The 17,977-nt window shown below is 42.5% G+C and overlaps 1 protein-coding gene across 1 annotated transcript; it reads left to right on the plus strand.

Annotated features, from left to right (window-relative positions):
- Nucleotides 1–209: 209 nt before the first annotated feature.
- On the plus strand, nt 210–15,972 carry cox15 (cytochrome c oxidase assembly factor COX15). The gene is made up of 9 exons (XM_088916145.1): nt 210–405; nt 1,767–1,954; nt 6,928–7,050; nt 7,782–7,968; nt 8,502–8,669; nt 9,312–9,393; nt 10,807–10,961; nt 14,344–14,457; nt 15,220–15,972. Exons 1-9 carry the CDS (start codon nt 322–324, stop codon nt 15,349–15,351), a joined length of 1,233 nt encoding a protein of 410 aa, XP_088772271.1. The 5' UTR covers nt 210–321; the 3' UTR covers nt 15,352–15,972.
- The last annotated feature ends 2,005 nt before the right edge of the window (nt 15,973–17,977 follow it).

The following is a 17,977-nucleotide window of genomic DNA, read 5'->3' on the forward strand; positions in this document are numbered from 1 at the left end:
TGTCACGTGAAGACTAGATCGTAGCTGCAGTGAAGGCTTCAGACATGCAAACTGACCCGGAATAGTTAAACATTTTTAGGTTACTTTTTGCCGAATGTTATTGATGGAACGTTTTATATAAAATAATTTGATATTCATTGTTATGAGAAAAAAATAAAACAATCTATATTTCCTAAGTCTATGTTTCAAGGTGTCAAAGGTGAAAGGTCGCCTACATTGAGTAACTGTTCTTGCAGTATGGTAGATGGCATGTTCTGTAAGGGTTGTTAGTATTTGTTGCATTTAATGTAAAAGATTAGGGAACGTTGCAGTTATTAAGAGATGCTGCTCACGAATTTGCGAAGTCTGGTGGCGTGTGGTTGTCGGACTGCAAAGCAGAGGTTCCAGCTGAGGAATAATTTACAGGTAAGTCAAAACGATCGCTTACTGTAGGTCAGGTACTGTATGTCGAAATGATGATCAAGCTGCTAGCATCACAAGACTTAAAGGAGAGAAAAGCTAGATTAGCGTAACGTCTAGCATCATGGTAGGAGAGTTAGTAAACTAAGGCATCAGATCAGCCTGATAACTAGGGTTGTCTGTTTGACGGTTACAGCAACGTGTGGAGAGGTGGTAGCGTAATACAGGTGTAGCGCACATTTGTTACTCAAAGAAATTGTGTACTCCCCATTACTCAAAATTGTCGTTCATGATCTTCATAAAGTGAGACGTGCTAAGGTGAAATGTCCGAGAGCTCGACGAGACAATTTCTACGAAAGCATAACGCCACTGTCACCTCGTTTGAATGGCCGAGAAGAGAACAGCTAAAACACTTAGTCCTTTGATCCCGGAGAAGGATTATTGAACCGTTTTATGAACTATATTATGATTACATTCATATAGTAATGTATTTAGGAGGAACTGGTTGCTTTTTTAGGCAAAGCAAATAGCTCCTCAAGAAATTGTAAACTATTAAGGATTGAAATGCAGCACCTTACGCTGCATTTGGAAAACTGTCTGCTTGGTTCTGTTGACATGCCCTTTTCTGTTTCCTTGAAAGTTGGAAATTTAGATGTCTGGTCCTCACAAGCAGCCATTATCAACTTTACTAAAAAGCCCTAATAGTTAGCAGACCAGGCAGCTGTTGGTTGCCAACCATCGCTGTGAACAGAGTTACAGATGACCATAGGTTGTACCAATTAACACACCTAATGAGTCTGTGACCCTGTGTCCTTGAACATAGGACGCCCTCTAGTGGTCTTTAGCACCAAAGGTCCAGAATAACATGCAGTGCTTTGATCAATTTGAGGCTTGCGAAGGAACTTTGTTATAAAAGCTGAAGTTCAGGCTTTCATTTAATTTAATGGAATTTTTTAATTTAATAAAACTTTGGGCAGCGTGGTGGGGCGTTGGTTAGCATTGCCGCCTCACAGTCCTGAGGCCCTGGGTTCAGTTCCAGACCTGGGGCGCTGTCTGCGTGGAGCTTGCATGTTCTCTTCAGGTTTACATGGGTTTCCTTTGGGTGCTTCAGTTTCCTCTCGCAATATGTCTCTGACGACATACTGGTAGGTTCATTGGCTGGGGGGAAATTTGTCCTGGTGGGAGTGTGTCTGTGTCTGTCTGGGATAGGCTGTGACCCTGAATTGGATGAAGCAGTTGGGAATCGGTGGATAAGATGAAACTTTGAACATCTTCCATAGCTGGGAGATGAGCGACTGCTCCAGAGGAGCTGAGGAGATGAACCCGAGAGGGCTGCATTCATGCAGTTCTGTCCCTTTGCCTTGCAGCAGAGAGTCTCATGGAGGGACCCACTGGTGAAGAGGGGGCACAGCTCCGTCGCAGCGGAGGCTGGCGCCCAGTCAGGCACAGCTGCGGGATCCATCCCCAACGGGGCCACGAACCGGATCGTGGGGCGCTGGCTGCTAGCCTGCAGTGGGATGGTGGTAGGGGCTGTTGTACTCGGTGGCGTCACAAGGTGAGGCGAATCTACGGGGACGGTTTTGGGAGTTTAAAGTACTTTTAGAACATGTAAAACTCCAGGAGAGATGTGAGTTTGATTTGCATAGAATATTCTTTTTCTGGTGCTCTGCAAACACATCACTCTGACTGTCGAGTCATAAGGCATCATTCAGCGCAGATGACGTAAACTAAGTGAATTACAGTAAATCCCCAATTTAACGGACTTCAGATTGAACTGAAATACTCTAGAAATCAAGCATATAGTTTATACTTTTGTCATAGTGTTTTTGGGCTGAAAAACATCATTAGTGATTTAATGGACCTCCCACAATAACATACACCTCCCCCCCCCTTTTAGATCAGTAAACCAAGGGGTTACTTTACGTTGTAGTGCAAAAACAGCTTTTACCTTCATTTCGATACTCTAATGCACTTTATTACTTTATTATAATCAGAAATTATATGTACAATAATGTGCATTGCTTAGCAAAAGTGTAAACAGTTAATTGCGTAATGCCTTTAATTCTGCGATAAATATTTAATGATCATCTTTCATTGTGAGCATTGTTACTGTATTAAGGAAAAGACTAAATGTGCCAAAATACTTATTTGGAAAGTGTGTAGACTGTATTTCTAAGTCCCAGAACCTAACCCATCTTCTTTATATTTATCTTTATGGTGAAAATGATGTTATCTATTGAATTGCTATACAGTCAACTTTTCAAAAACATATCTCCAACATATACTGGGGTGCGACCGTGCTGTGATGGATTAATACCCATTATTATGTATTAAGGCAGATGGAATGTAAATCTTTCTGTGAGAAGGAGAGATAGTGGAGAAGGGAATCCCACTATGAAAGATTGGGTAGCTGGATACAGAAAGCTTTTGAGAGAGAAGAGAATGAATACTGAGACCTGGGAATCCAGCTGAGAGAACGAGATGCAGGGAGCTGAGGGAAACTAAACAACCAAGTAGAGACATGAGAGAAGAAGGAGAGAGAGTTTATCAAGAATGTAAAGGAGACAGACATCATGATCCTACAGGAGACATGGTGTCGGGGAGACTTGGCTACCCACTGTCCCCCAGGCTACAAAGAGATCATGGTGCCCTCTGTCAAAAACCCCCAAATCACTCGGGGCAGAGACTCTGGGGGGATCATTGTGTGGTACAGAGCGGAGCTCAGTCACTCCATACAACTAGTAAAGAGAGAAGAGACACGAGTTTGGCTTAAAATCAGAAGAAATACCATATGTATAGAAAATGAGGTTTTCCTGTGTGCTGTCTACATCCCACCCTCAGAATCCCCCTATTACAGTGAGGGAATTCTCCCAAGTCTCCACACGGAGATTGGTCAATTCCAGGGCCAGGGAAACATGCTGCTCTGTGGTGACCTCAATGCACAAACAGGCACATTGGCAGACTTCACCAGCACACAGGGAAACACTCACGTATACGGACAATCCCCTCTGTACCACACACTGGTCACCTCACACAGGTGCAGCCATGACACCATGGTCAACTGCACCGGGCGAGAGCTGCTCCAGCTCTGTCAGGGGCTGGGCCTGTACATCATCAACGGCAGGACTAGAGGGGACTCTCTAGGCAGGTTCACCTACACCTCAGCTCTGGGCAGCAGTGTGGTGGACTACGCCATCACCGACCTGGACTCCTCCTGTATCAGTGCCTTCACTGTCAGGCCACAAACTCCTATCTCCGACCACAGCCAGATCACACTCTACATAAAGAGAGCACACCAGCACAGAGACACACTCACATAGCCCAACCTGCTGTATGACCTCAACCGGGCATACAGATGGGACACAGACAACCTAGACAGATACCAAACTGCACTGGGCGATGAAGAAATTCAGACACTGTTGGACACATTCCTAAACACTCCAACAAATCAGGCATAAACTTGGCCACACAAAACTAAATCACCTATTTCACAAACTTACATCAAAATCTAAGCTAAAAACAACTAAATCAAAAAACTTCCAAAAAACAAAAGCAAAAGAAAAGTGGCTTGATACGGAGTGCAAAAACATCAGAAATGCACTACAAAAAGTCTTAAATGAAAAACACAGACAACCACACAACAGAGATCTGAGCCTCAGGTACTGTGATACGGTAAAACTTTACAAATGCACACTGAAAAAGCACACTGAAGCAAGTTGTTTGTTTACGTATGTAAACAAACAACTTGCAGAAATTGAGGAGTCACTAAATCAGAACTGTTTCTGGGAGAAGTGGAACAATTTAAATAAATCAAAACCAGTAGAATTGGCCATCCAAAATGGAACAATCTGGCAAAATGGCAAACATATTTTGGAAATCTCTATCAAAAGCTCCCAAATACAAATTAATCAGACCAAAACACCATTTATGAAAAATTCAAAATTTTGGAATTGGCTATCAGAGACAACCAAAACCCCTTAGACTCCCCAATCACTGAGCAGGAGCTACTGGACAAACTCCAAGCCCTCAGACCACGCAAAACCTGTGGCCAAGATGGAGTCAACAATGAGATGCTGAGACACAGCAGCCCAAAGTTGCAACAAGCTCTGCTCAAACTCCTCAATCTCATCGTGACAGCCGGATGTTTCCCAGAGGCCTGGAACCAAGGACTGATCATGCCCATCTATAAGAGTGGAGATAGATTTGATCCCAACAACTACCGGGTCATCTGTGTGAACAGTAACCTGGGGAAGGTATTCTGCAGTATCCTAAATACACGAATACTGGCCTTCCTTACCAAACACAATGTCCTGAGCAAGAGACAGATTGGCTTCTAACCAGATCACTGCACATCTGATCACATTTACACCCTACACACACTGATAGACAAGCACGTCCACCAAAAACACAAAGAAAATTTTTTGGCCTGCTTTGTCGATTTCAAAAAAGCATTTGTCTCGATTTGGCATGAAAGATTGTTTTATAAACTACTCCAAAGTGTATGATAATTAAATCAATGTATTCAGAGAGCAAATGTGCAGTGAAAATTGGAAACAAAAGGACCAAATTCTTCACCCAAGGCCGTGGGGTGAGACAGGGCTGCAGCCTGAGCCCAACACTGTTTAATATCTATATCAACGAATTAGCAGGAATGTTGGAACAGTCTGCAGCTCCTGGTTTCACACTACATGACAAAGAAATCAAATTCCTGCTCTATGCAGATGACCTGGTCCTGCTCTCGCCCACAGAACAGGGGCTGCAGCAGAACCTGGCTCTGCTGGAGCAGTACTGTCGGACCTCGGCGCTGACAGTCAATCTGGACAAGACCAGAGTTATGGTTTTCCAGAAGACAGCCAGACCTCAGGGAAACGGGTACAAATTCACACTCAACAACAACACATTGGAGCACACATCCAGCTACACATATCTTGGTCTCACCATCAGCTCATCTGGGAGTTTTGACCTGGCAGTGGAGGCACTGAGGGAGAAGGCACTCGGGGCTTTCTATGCAATAAGAAGGAGGCTCTTCAACATCAACCCACCAACAAGAATCTGGCTCCAAATATTTTAAAGTGTAATCCAACCCATTGCCCTATACGGCAGTGAAGTGTGGGGTCCCCTCAAAGACCAGGATTAAACTCAATGGGACAAACACCCCACAGAAACTCTGCACATGGAGATCTGTAGAAACATCCTCCGTATGCAGAAAAAAACACCTAACAACGGGTGCAGGGCCGAATTAGGCCAGTACCCACTATTGATAAACATACAGAAAAGAGTATTAAAGTATTGTCTACACCTAAAAAACAGCGACCAAACTTCCTACCGCCACAAAGCCCTGCTGAGCCGAAAACAGAGCCCCCTGAGCCAGCTGGTCCTGAGGCTCACTGACTCAAGCCACACTGACACCAGTCAGCCTCAGGACAGCACTGCTAGAGCACCACAACTCAGACTCAAGCACATCACAGCACAGATCAAACAGCAATATCTCACACGCTGGGATACACACACACACAAACACAACATAAACTGGAATGCTACAGAACCCTAAACAGACAATACACACTAGCCGAATATTTGACCATGATAAGAAACAGCAAAAAGAAACAGACCCTGACAAAGTACAGGCTCAGTGACCACAGCCTGGCCATAGAAACTGGACACAGGCAGACCTGGCTGCCCAGAGAGGACAGGCTGTGCTCCCACTGCCAGCGGGGAGAAATAGAGACAGAGGTGCACTTCCTACTGCACTGTGACAGATATTCTGGGATTAGAGAAACATTCTTCCCTAAATTCAGAAATCTAATCCCAGAGTTCCCACACCTGCCAGAATCACAACGGGTCCCAATCCTACTGGGAGAGGGAGAAGGGAACTCAATTGGACTGGCAGCCCAGTATGTGATCTCCTGTCACAGCCTGAGGAACAGTGAGTCTGTCAACAAATAATGCTCCATCTGTCTACAGTATATGTAAATTTTATGATATGTCTTTGTTGTAAATATCTGTAGATTTTATTTTACTTTTATTTTTTGTTTTGTTTCGCGTTAATTGTATTATTTTTATTTGCTTTGGCAACACTGATTGTACACATCGGTCATGCTAATAAAGCACCTTGAATTGAATTGAGAGACTTGGAAGGTTGTGTACAATTCAGGGGATAATGGATCTATAATATCCAAACCTGGTTATACATAAATGTTTGGAAGGTGATTTGGAGTGAACAGTGTTCTGGCCCGTGCAGAGCTCTAGAGAACTGTAGACGTCTGACTGCAGGGCCACTTTGGTGCTCATTTAGCGTTTCGCTTTGGCAGGTTACTGAGGTCACATCAACAGAGTTGGAGAGTGGGAGGACTTCGCAACTGGGAATATTAGCGGGATTTTAAATTTCTTTTGCGTGGAAAGTGCTTCAAAGAATGCCTTGTCAGGCAGCGCTCATGTTCGGGATTGTCTTTCGCACCCACTGTGCTGGTAGAAGCAGTCGGTGTAGCTGTGTGACGGTCACTGGTCGGTGGTGTTTGCGCTCCCCAGGCTGACGGAGTCTGGCCTCTCCATGGTGGACTGGCACCTGATCAAAGAGATGAAGCCCCCGGGCGGCCAGGCCGAGTGGGAGGCGGAGTTCCAGAAGTACCAGCAGTTCCCCGAGTTCAAATTGTGAGTTCGAATCCCACTGCTTGTAAGTGAGACTTGCCTCAGTCTGAGGCCACCATCTGTGAAATTTACCTGCTTGTCAAAAATGGATGGGGAGTGGGATGGCTGAAGCATGCTGGTGTTTGATCTAGACGCATGTGACCCTGCAGTGATCAATCAGACTGGCTGCGCATGAATATTTTAAACACCCTTTGTGTGTCTCTCCTAAAACAGTCCATTTAACTTAATCCCTTGTTAATCATCAGCAGTGTTTCCAAATGCATGGCAGCAATGATCTCTTAGCTCCTTACTTCAGACAGCATGAACATTCCTCACCTTTCTGTAAATCAGCAGAGCTCAAGCATGTTAAAGAGTATTAAAACATAAATGTAGTACATTTTACATTCAAAATGTCTCAAGTCCTTTTTTTGCAGAAAATCCTTTTTTGAGCACAGGACTCAAGTTTGATATTGGGAGTGTGCCGATCTCCTTTAATGCCAGATGAATGATCCAGTTTCCCCCCCCCCCCATCTTCATTTATTTTGTAATATCATACTGTGACCAAGCTGCCTGTGCTGTTTTGTGTAATTACAGTAAGTTCACAGGGATGAATAGTACCATTTGCTGAAACACAAGGGTCATTTGCAGTAAAATTGGATTAGACTATTCTATTGTGAAACTGCCAGTTTATGGGGGGAGAACAACAGGCTATGGAGTAAATTTCGAGAAATGAGTGTCTCTGTGTCTTTGTGTAGCTTGAACCATGACATGACTCTGCCAGAGTTCAAGTTCATCTGGTACATGGAGTACTCCCACCGGATGTGGGGGAGGCTGGTGGGGCTAGCCTACATCCTTCCTGCCGTCTACTTCTGGAGACGGGGCTATCTCAACCGAACTATGAAGGGCCGTGTCCTGGGGCTCTGCGGCTTTGTCTGCTTCCAGGTCAGAGGGCACGGGACAAGTTCTTTTCATGCTGTTGAAAAAGTCAATTAAGTCATTCTAAACACCAAGAGACAGTTGAGATTTTAGAAATAAAATGCTGCAACAGTTCAGGAATTCGTATTTTTTGTAATATTTAGTTGTCAGTTCACAGACTCTAATTATCATTAATGCTATGCTAATTGTGTGAGTATTTTTATAGTCACACGCAGTTTATAATGATCACTATTCTCTTTTTCCTTTATCGCGATAATGTTGTATGTTGTGAGTTACTTGATAGGCTGAATAAACTGAAACTCCTTAAATGAGACTGTAAAAATAAAATTCCTAGGATGAAGATCAATATCACCGAGTTGTGATGGTACGCAAAGTGAAGTAGGACAAGTGAATCACATGGGAATCAGTCAATATCATTGGAAACTACAATTTATAACAAATGTTTGTGTGTAGGAAAACGGACATTTATAATCACATATCATATTTTAAGGGGTAGTGTCTATAACATCTACTGTAAGCTCTGTCATCTGTGCTGGCAGGGCCTGCTGGGCTGGTACATGGTGAAGAGTGGCCTGGAGGAGAAGCCAGAGTCCTACGATGTCCCCCGGGTTAGCCAATACAGGCTGGCTGCTCACCTGGGCTCTGCACTGGTGCTCTACTGTGCCAGCTTGTGGACCGGCCTGACTCTGATGCTGCCTCCAAACACGGTAAAGCGAATCGTGTGCCCTGCAGGAGGATTTGTCTTTTTTATTTTTTTAATTGACCATTACTTTCTTTCTATGTCTTGCCCAACGTGGTTCCTTGCTACAATGTTTTTGTGCCTGTAACAAGATAACAACATACTGTATGTGCCTGCTCTGAAATGTGGACTGTCATCATCTGCACCATCCAGAGTCACTCACTGCAAGCACAGAGCACACTCAGTACATCATAACGTGTAGGACTCATGCAGCTCTCGCATATAGTGGTGCTTACTCTTATGCAGGCCTTATGAGAGGTGGGCCTCACCTCAGCCAAGGGTGCATGGTCCTCCACTTTAACCCTTTGGCTGCGTTTCTCGACCTGACACAAATTTGGAACTTTTACCATATACTGTGTTTCTTGACTAAAGTCCACAGCTGTGAAAAAACATCCCTCTTTCGGTGCTAAATCCTATTCTTTAGGAGTTTCAAAATGGTCACCTTAATCCTCCCACGCTTTTCTCCGCAAACTATTGGGTGTCATACACATACAATTATGTAATCATTATAACTATACAAGTAAAAAAAAAAACAGTTTTTTTTACCAAGCTGACCCTCCAGTCCATTAAGATGAACTGCTTTTTGAATTAGTTCCCTCTTGTGTTACAGCTGCCTGCGACACGTCAGTTAACCCTGCTCAGGAGATTTGCCCGGGGCACAGGCGGCCTAGTCTTCCTCACAGCTCTGTCAGGTAACCCCTCACAGCCTGTGGTGCCCTTCTGAGCAGTCACAGTGCAGACGCCCGCCCTACTAAGACAAGCCGTCTTGCCATTTTATCCTTACGTGTCCGACAGCTTCAAGCACCTTCATCTTTTCTTTTGCAGTTGACATAGTCTAGGATAAACTACCATACTTATTGAGATAATTCATGTGGACAATTCACTGATTTAAAGAACATGAACAGAGAAATGAGATGGTGGGCCATTGCCCATCTGCCTGCTGGACAAGGTTACAGCTTTAACAGATATTCGCTTTTTATTTCTGGTTTGTAATGTGTTATAAATTAGGAGAGAAGAGCTTTTGGTGCACTGAAGAATGTGTCATACATTCATACATTAAGCATCCATATGTTATTAAGAAGCCTCATATTCCTGTTGCAGGTTGTGTCAAGCTATAACCTATTGCTAAATCACAGGGCGTAACATGAGATTCATGACCATCACCAGGCAGATGCACAGAGGCAGACAAATAAAGGAACATGTTTACAACTAATCTGATAAATGCTGCTACTGTTTGCCTTCTGCATGTCGATAGCCTTGATTGATTTCTCAGTCCCTGTTGGTCGGACTACACCCTTTTCAAGAGTGGTGCTCACCCAGCCATGGTGGAGCTGGGAATCTGCGTTGGCTAACTAGTCGTGGCTGCTGGTCACACAGAGATCGAATTGGAACAAAGATGAAAACCTAAAATTGTGCCAGGGGTTGTGGAGTAGTGTCAGTGTTTAGGCTGCAAGGAAGCAAGTAGAAGTTAATTCCTCATTGCGGAAAAAAGAATACTCATTTTTTTCCCCCCCGTTTTCTTTTTACAATCCAAAGTCAAAATGTACTATCGTATTTGTTGGGTTTCTGATGACTCCATTATTAAATCACTTATACAAAACTGAAAACATAGCACATCATAAAATATCCTACTTGGTCTCAGATGACATTAAAAAAATGACATTGAAACAAAACGGCTGGAAGATAGTTGAATAAGGAGAAGGAAAAACATTCCTGAAATACTTTGGTTTGCAAAATACCTGTAAATGCAAATTCCGTTTAAATAATACTTAAATTACTCTCAGTCAGTCAGTGGACAAGAATGGGATTAAATTTGATTTAAAATTAAGTTAAACCTTTCTGGAAGTATTGTATAATTTCATTTTATGCATTTTTGATAGATATGCAGATTCCAGGGATGCAACTGTGACATTGACAAAAGCAATTGTCCTTTTTTGGACCGAACACAGCACGCATCCTTTGGCCCTGTTGCTGCCTGTTGTGTGTTGTGCATTGTTGAGGTAGAATCAAGAGTATTCTGGCAAAATAACAGCTGAAAGAGATGGTGTCACCAAAGACAATCCATGAGGCTGACTTTGAGTTGAGACGCTCTGTGTTTGTTCCAGGGGCATTTGTGGCAGGATTAGATGCTGGCCTGGTCTATAACTCCTTCCCTAAAATGGGCGAGAGCTGGATCCCCGATGACCTGCTGGCCTTCTCCCCCACCCTCAAGAACTTCTTTGAGAACCCCACCACCGTCCAGTTCGACCACCGCATCCTGGTAACCCAAGGGCTTCTTTTTTAACCCTCTGCAGACCCTTACAGAAGGGCATGAGGCACGGGCATGTCCAGTCAATTGTTACTGGGCATTTGTTTTATTCTTTTAAGCCTCATATCTTTTGGGAAGAATGTCCATTTGTTAAACAGCAGATCCTCTAACTGTAGCTTAATCATAACCATTTTAGTGAAATTTGAAAAGCTGTTCAAAAAAAGAAATTAGGCTTAATATGAATGTCTTTGTCACTTCTGCCTGCTCCACAATGTGGGGAAGTGTGAAAAGGGTTTAAAGAATATTAGGATTTATAGTTACAAGTGTAAAGTGTAGCATTGCACTTTTTAAAGGTCTGTGAACAGTGTCTGACCACAATTACCAAAAATGCTCCTAAATGCAAGATGTTAACAAAAAGGTCCAATTGTATTACTTTCATTGATGAAGCAAAATAACAATTGGTTCATAAGACACAAGACTTCTTCTGTCCAAGAGAGAATCTTGGACAGAATTCTGTTTTTCACACACACTCACTCTCTCTTGGCATAGTATCTTTAATAAAGTTAAGTCTTACACGGCCAGTAAAGGCTGCAGTAACATGGGCGGTGTCAGGTTATCAAGGTTTGATGGAGAGCGAGGAACAAGTGAGCAGTGCAGGAAGTCACGGCTAATGATTGGTTAAGATGGCATCAGGTTTAGGCAATCTGGCCACCCTGCAGGTTCCTCATTGGTTGGTCTTCCTTTGAGTGATTGACTCTGACCTCTGACCCAGGGACTGAGAGGAACCGTGTTGGATCATCCATCAACAGGGAAGTTGCGAATGGACCCAGTTTATATTGTCCTGAGATGAGTTAGACTTTGAATATGTTGCTTATCAGAGAGACCCCTTTTAGCTGCATTTCTAGTGCTTTACAAAGGGGCCTAAGCTGCCATGATTGTCTGGTCAAGACTGCAGACTTAATTTTTAGTGTAATAATACACTTTTCATTCCTACTCATCCATTGTCTTGTTCTGACAGGTTAAAATATCTATTTTTTATTTTAGTCTTTAACAGAGAAAAATATAAGGAAACATGTTTCAAGCATTCAGAGTTCACAAAGGTGGACATTCTAATCTAGGGGACTTCAGATTGATCAGTAAAACAAACCAGAGGTCATAATTAGATGCAACAGAGAAGGGCATTTATACTATATTTATAGAAGTCACTTGTTTTTAGGGTTGTTGAAGTCCACAGCAAGATTCCCAGTTGCATTATTGGAACCAACACTGTTGCATCTCTTATGAAATGGGTGACATTCTCAGATCAATTAGTTACTGGCAACCACATGAGCTCAACTAGCGAAAAAGCATCCTCTAATTAACCCTTGTTACATATGAATTATGGTAAAAGAATGTTTCAGTCCACGAATGTTGTTAATCTCATTTGCAATGCTTAGTGATTCTTTAGTTTCCCATTTCTGCAATAGGGCAGATGGTCTACATTTAAAATAAGTACAATGGTTTGGTTTTGAGTCTCTTAGGAGTCATAATTTAACAGCACATAAGACTATATAGATATGAATGGTACTGCAGTCTAGGGGTAAAATTGTTTTATATACAGTACCTTGGCACATTTGTCTGAGGAAATCTATACTGGATAGAATTAAACTGACAAAGTTGTCCTTTTCCTCATGATATACGTTTGACAAAGTTGCATGTCTAAAACTTTTCTTTTGATCATCCTGGCTAATAGATCTTTCCTTTACCTCTGCTTCTGCTTTCATTCCCAATGCAGATCCAACAGCAAAATATATCAATTCATCTGTCCAGATAATCAGCTGGATTATTGCTTTTAAGGCTCAAGGCAACCTGGAGCATGTAGAGCAAAGCAGAACTATACCCTGCTCAGAACATAAGAAAGTTTGCAACCAAGAGGAGGTCATTTGGCCCCACTAGCTCATTTAGTAGCTAATTGATCCAGGTAGTGCTAGATCAGTGCACCCTATCTGATATTAGACCCTGGACCCCAGAACTATGAGAGTGATGCCACTGTGCCACCCCAGATATTAAACATCTACATATTACTAGGCATAAACAGTGCTGTAACTGCAAAACATTAATGGTTAGGGCAGGGAGACAGCCTAAGATTCTGTGCAATGAAGGCTTTTTTGGTAAGAGACAGAAACACATAAAAGAATTTGGTACAGGGAGGTTATCGATGAATGAGAAATCGTTACTGTTGTGAAAGCCTGCAAACAACTAATGTGACAACTTATTAGCACTTATTAGCTGAGGGGGGGGTTGGCTCACCCTGCGATCCGTGTGGGTCCTAATGCCCAAGTATAGCAATGGGGACACTATACTGTCAAGAAGCTGCCATCCTTGGCGATGGAGGTCTGAGGTCTGATGGTCATTAACAATCCCAGGGTGTTTCTCGAAATGAATAAGAGTGTTAACCTGGTGTCCTGGCCAAATTTTCCCCCAGCCTTTCCCAATCATGGCTCTCATCTATGAAATGGCTTCCTCACTTCATTTTCCTCCCCACTGATGTGTAGTGTACTTTGGTTGCCATCGCATCATCCAGGTGAGGGCTACACATTGGTGGTGGTGGTGGTGGAAGGGAGACCTGTTATCTCTAAAGCACCTTCAGTCAAGTGTCCAGAAATAACATCATAAAAATATTAAAATACAAATTTTATTAAAAATAATAACCTGCAGAAGTTGACTCCTTGAAACTGCAGATACAACAATAGAGTGAAATATTAATTCAGTGTGCGTGAAAAGCAATGTCCCTTAAATACTTCACATGTTACTCTGCTTCCTTTAGCAAGAAAATAGGGTTCATATCATTACGGTTTCCTTTTTCACAAGATAATCGATAAAATTTTCCATTTTATTTTGCGATTTGATGTGTCCTTGTGCATGAAGGTGCAGTTGAACTAAAAAGAGTCCTGCTTTACAGAATTAGTAGTTTCTCTATTAGGCTTGACTTTCAGCTGAAAAATCCCGAGTGAGAGTTTAGAGTCCTCTTGGAGAGAGGACAAATTATAAATACTCTGTTAAATTACTTCCCCCCCCATACCTGACAGAGAAATTCAACATTTGCATAGCAGTGATGCAAGATGACTGTCACAATTCTATTAATAACCAGAGAAGTCCTTTAGAGCTGATCTTGCTGGGGTAATACAACTACTTTAAAGAACGTTTCAGGCAGACTTTATTCTATTGCAGTTATATTATAATATAGCATGCGATTGAGGGTTTTTTTTAGCATGTTTGAAAGTGTTTTAAGTCACAAAAGACATTTGAACCCATTTTTGCTTGATGGCCCCGCAGCACTGATTATTCCTGCCTGCCGTGTTTTTGTGCGTTGCTTTGGCGAGCTGGGATTGATCGATGCCACATCTCTCTGCAGGGTATTGGCTCAGTGGTGGCCATCACTGGCCTGTACCTCTTCTCCAGGAGAGTGGCTCTGCCCAGAAGAGCCAGAATGGCCATGACCTCCCTACTGGCCATGGCCTACTTGCAGGTGAGCACGCTGCGTGTCAGTGCGGCCTGTGTGAGATTCGGTTATGCTCACTGGCTGCCTGTTAAAAAGCTGGATTTCCATCGGAGAAGTGACACCAAATGAGGAACAATCCGTTTTAGTGGCCCATAGCATAATTTTGCTTTCTTCGTTTCTGGTCATCATGACTCATTTTCATTCATTTACTACATGTTTGCAGGAAACATGCATCTGTCTCTGTCCACAATATCCTACCACTGCAAGTCAAGTGGTCATAACTCTGTTTTCCCCCACCCGAGATAATTTGAGGTAAAGGCATCCACAAAACATAATAGTATTGAATGCTTTTGTATGGTGCTTCTCAGCCAAGGGAATTCTAAAAAATGCTTCACATAGAAGATGGGACCCCAGTTCAGTTCGACACCAGCACCCATTTGGGGCAACTTCTGGCAGCCATAATGCTCCAGTAGCCCCACTACGCAGCAGGTGCTTCCTTATCTTCTGAGGTCTGTCCCATTTAGGACCTTAGACATAATTTTAGGTTTCGAAAGTGAAACAAACAGCCGAGTAAAAGATATCACCCCTAATAAACTGAAGCCCACTACTTTTAGTGGGACAGTGATCTGTGTCTGATGTTGGCATATGGCTAGCAATAACACATACATTTGTTAAACAGTAAAAATACTGTAAGTTGCGTTATTAAAGAACATGTCAAAATCCTTGTGCGTTTTAGTTTGGCATTCTCTTGTTCTGCAGTCTGGTGACCTCCCTGTTCTTCCTCCTCAGGTGGGGCTGGGCATCAGCACCCTGCTCCTGTATGTGCCTACGCCTCTGGCAGCCACACACCAGTCAGGATCTCTGGCACTGCTCACCTTGGCCATCTGGTTACTCGCTGAGCTCAGGAGAGTTGCCAAGTAAACCAGGAGGTGGACGCAGCAGACACCACCTTCCCCTCTCCCTCCGTCTCCACTTCTGTTGGATTTTGGCATTGCTACTGATTCACCTACTGTGATCTGTTCTTTGTCTGCACTGCCTTTACCTACACTGGGATAATTCTGGTGAAATTCAGCCCAGGACTTCCAAACATTCCTTCCTGAAGCTGTTATTCAAGTACATGAGAACTCAAGAGCCACGTTAAATTGTTTTAGAAGCATGTGGGCGAGCTTGACTTCATGCACTCTGGTCAGTTCTTGAGGATTCTGTTCTCTAATAAGTGCTGTTTATTTATGACAGAAACTTTGCAATACAGAATTAATGCCAGCAGATGGCATATCTTACAGAAGAATTTGCACAGCATCCTGTTGTACGTCTGGAGAATTAGGGAATTGAAGCAGATGTACGGTATATACGAGTCCTAAAGGGATAAAGTACATAGTGCATTTGCTTCTTACTCTTGAGTTAGAACTCTCCTGGGCAATAAACAGAACCCATTTTGTGAGCAATCTTAAGCCATGATCAAGTCTGTTATGAAGAAATTTAAAAGGATGCATCAACAAGAAAATAAAAAGGATGGGCTGGACTTTATTACTTTCAGAATCAGTCTGCTTATGTGTATATTTTTTTCAGAGTCATTTATGAGCTTGTCTTTTTCTGCTGTGTGCTCCTGGGTTACTTTGAGGGTATCACCTGTACAGTACTTGGACAGAAATCTTGATTCAATGCAGTTGTTCTTCATCAACATGTATACCACACATTGCTTTGTTGTAGTGTGAGGAGACATTAAAGAAACGTCCTACCGATAAGCTTTTTTTTTTGTTTTCTCAATCTGAGAAAGCTAAGAGGGGGATGTCTTACTATGATTTCCACATCTTAATCTATAACAGAAATAAGACTGATTAGACTGTACTTTCCCCAATTCTTAAACAGCTGACCTACAGTGCATGACCCAGATTATATTTACTTTTCAGATGTTCAGATTTCCTTATCAGAATCAGACATTTTAAACACCTTTAAAATCAATATTAATTAAAAGCCTGGCTTTTAATCAATGCGGTTTAATGTTGTTGATCAGACATATGAGGCTCAGCCAGGGGACCTGTTGGCTTTGCACATAAACATGTTTCTCTGTTAAATGTGATAAATGCATACATGCAGCTGTTCAGTTCACCATGACTTGCAGTGACTCACAAATAGCTTTACAGAATCATATTTATAATCCTGACAGTTTTAGAACACTGTGATCCGTTTCCCTACTGAATAATTTCTTGGACAGAAGTTTCCCCAGTATGTCATTCTAATCCACTCCTTTATATTTAATTGCCCTTGCAGCTGTATGGAGATGTTTACAAAAACTTTCCTGTCACGAACTGGGCAAGTTAAAGTGTAAAAAAAAAAGCTAATCAAACCAAACTCAGGTCTTGACAACAGCTTTCTACAGAAGTAAATTTAGAAAATAATCAATTACAGAATACACCCCCCAGTCATCAGGGAATACTGCACAGCACTTGGCATGTTTATCTGCCTGGAAGTTTCAGAGTCCTGTCATCTGCTGACAGGGGCACACAGAAAAACAACCTGGAAACTGAGACACAAGTTCCCTTTACAGTATGTGTCCTTTCTAATAAAAGATCCTGCCCAGGACTAAATTTCTCTCCGAAATTGCCACTTTCTCTACAGCCCAATGCACAAACAGAAATGAGAGATTTAAATACTGCAGGTCAGGGATCTGCCCTGTAAATCCATTAAGAACAAGGGGAGCTGCTGCTGCATTAACCTTAAACAGGTAAGGGGGGATAAAACAAACACCTCAATGCAACTTGGCATCCCTTTTAGATGGTTTTGTAGAATATGGGCCACCAAGTTACAGAAAAGACATTGTCCTTCGCTGGACTGATTTCACAGCAGCAGCCAGATACATTGTGGGGCTTAGGGGAATGTCCTAATTCTGATGGAGATTGAAATTGTCTTTTGCCTACCAAGTTATCCTACAGTATATTGTTGACCCAAAAACAAATAAAATAGCAAATACATTACTAGGGGAGGATAGTTTGGTGATTTCCCCTGTACCTATCAAGAAAGAGTAAAATGGTTTTGGGGACACAGCTTTTAAATGGTGGGGCAAAACCCTCAAAAGTCCAAAACCTCTAATGAACAGTATGGCAGACAATAGCCATATATTATGATGAACAGGTTTAGGTGCCAGACTACAGTGAAACTGGGTAATTAATTTATGGTTAGGAAAGTAGTATGATTTCTGGTGTTAGAATGCTTTTAACAGCATGTAATTTTGCTGGATTATGACAGGGAATTATGTTAAGGCAATGGTACATAAAGATACAAATACTAAAATGTTATTCTAAGATGTTAAGTTTAAAAGTCCCTTTCACTTTTTTGGGTGTAAAGTAGAAATAAAGTGGTACAACCTTTCATCTCCCCCCCCCCCCCATCCCCATGTACAGCCTGTCTAATTGTGCCGTATTGGGGGGAAAAAAAGTTTCAAAACCCAAAGCAATGCTGTGAAAGGTGAGAGGGCCTGCCTAGTGTGTGAAATGCTTGGTTGCAGCATTGTGATTTAAATGCCATTGGCTCGCCTATCTCAGTGCAT

Source organism: Atractosteus spatula, chromosome 5 (genome assembly GCF_055471065.1).
Source record: "Atractosteus spatula isolate fAtrSpa1 chromosome 5, fAtrSpa1.hap1, whole genome shotgun sequence".
Lineage (NCBI taxonomy): Eukaryota > Metazoa > Chordata > Actinopteri > Semionotiformes > Lepisosteidae > Atractosteus > Atractosteus spatula.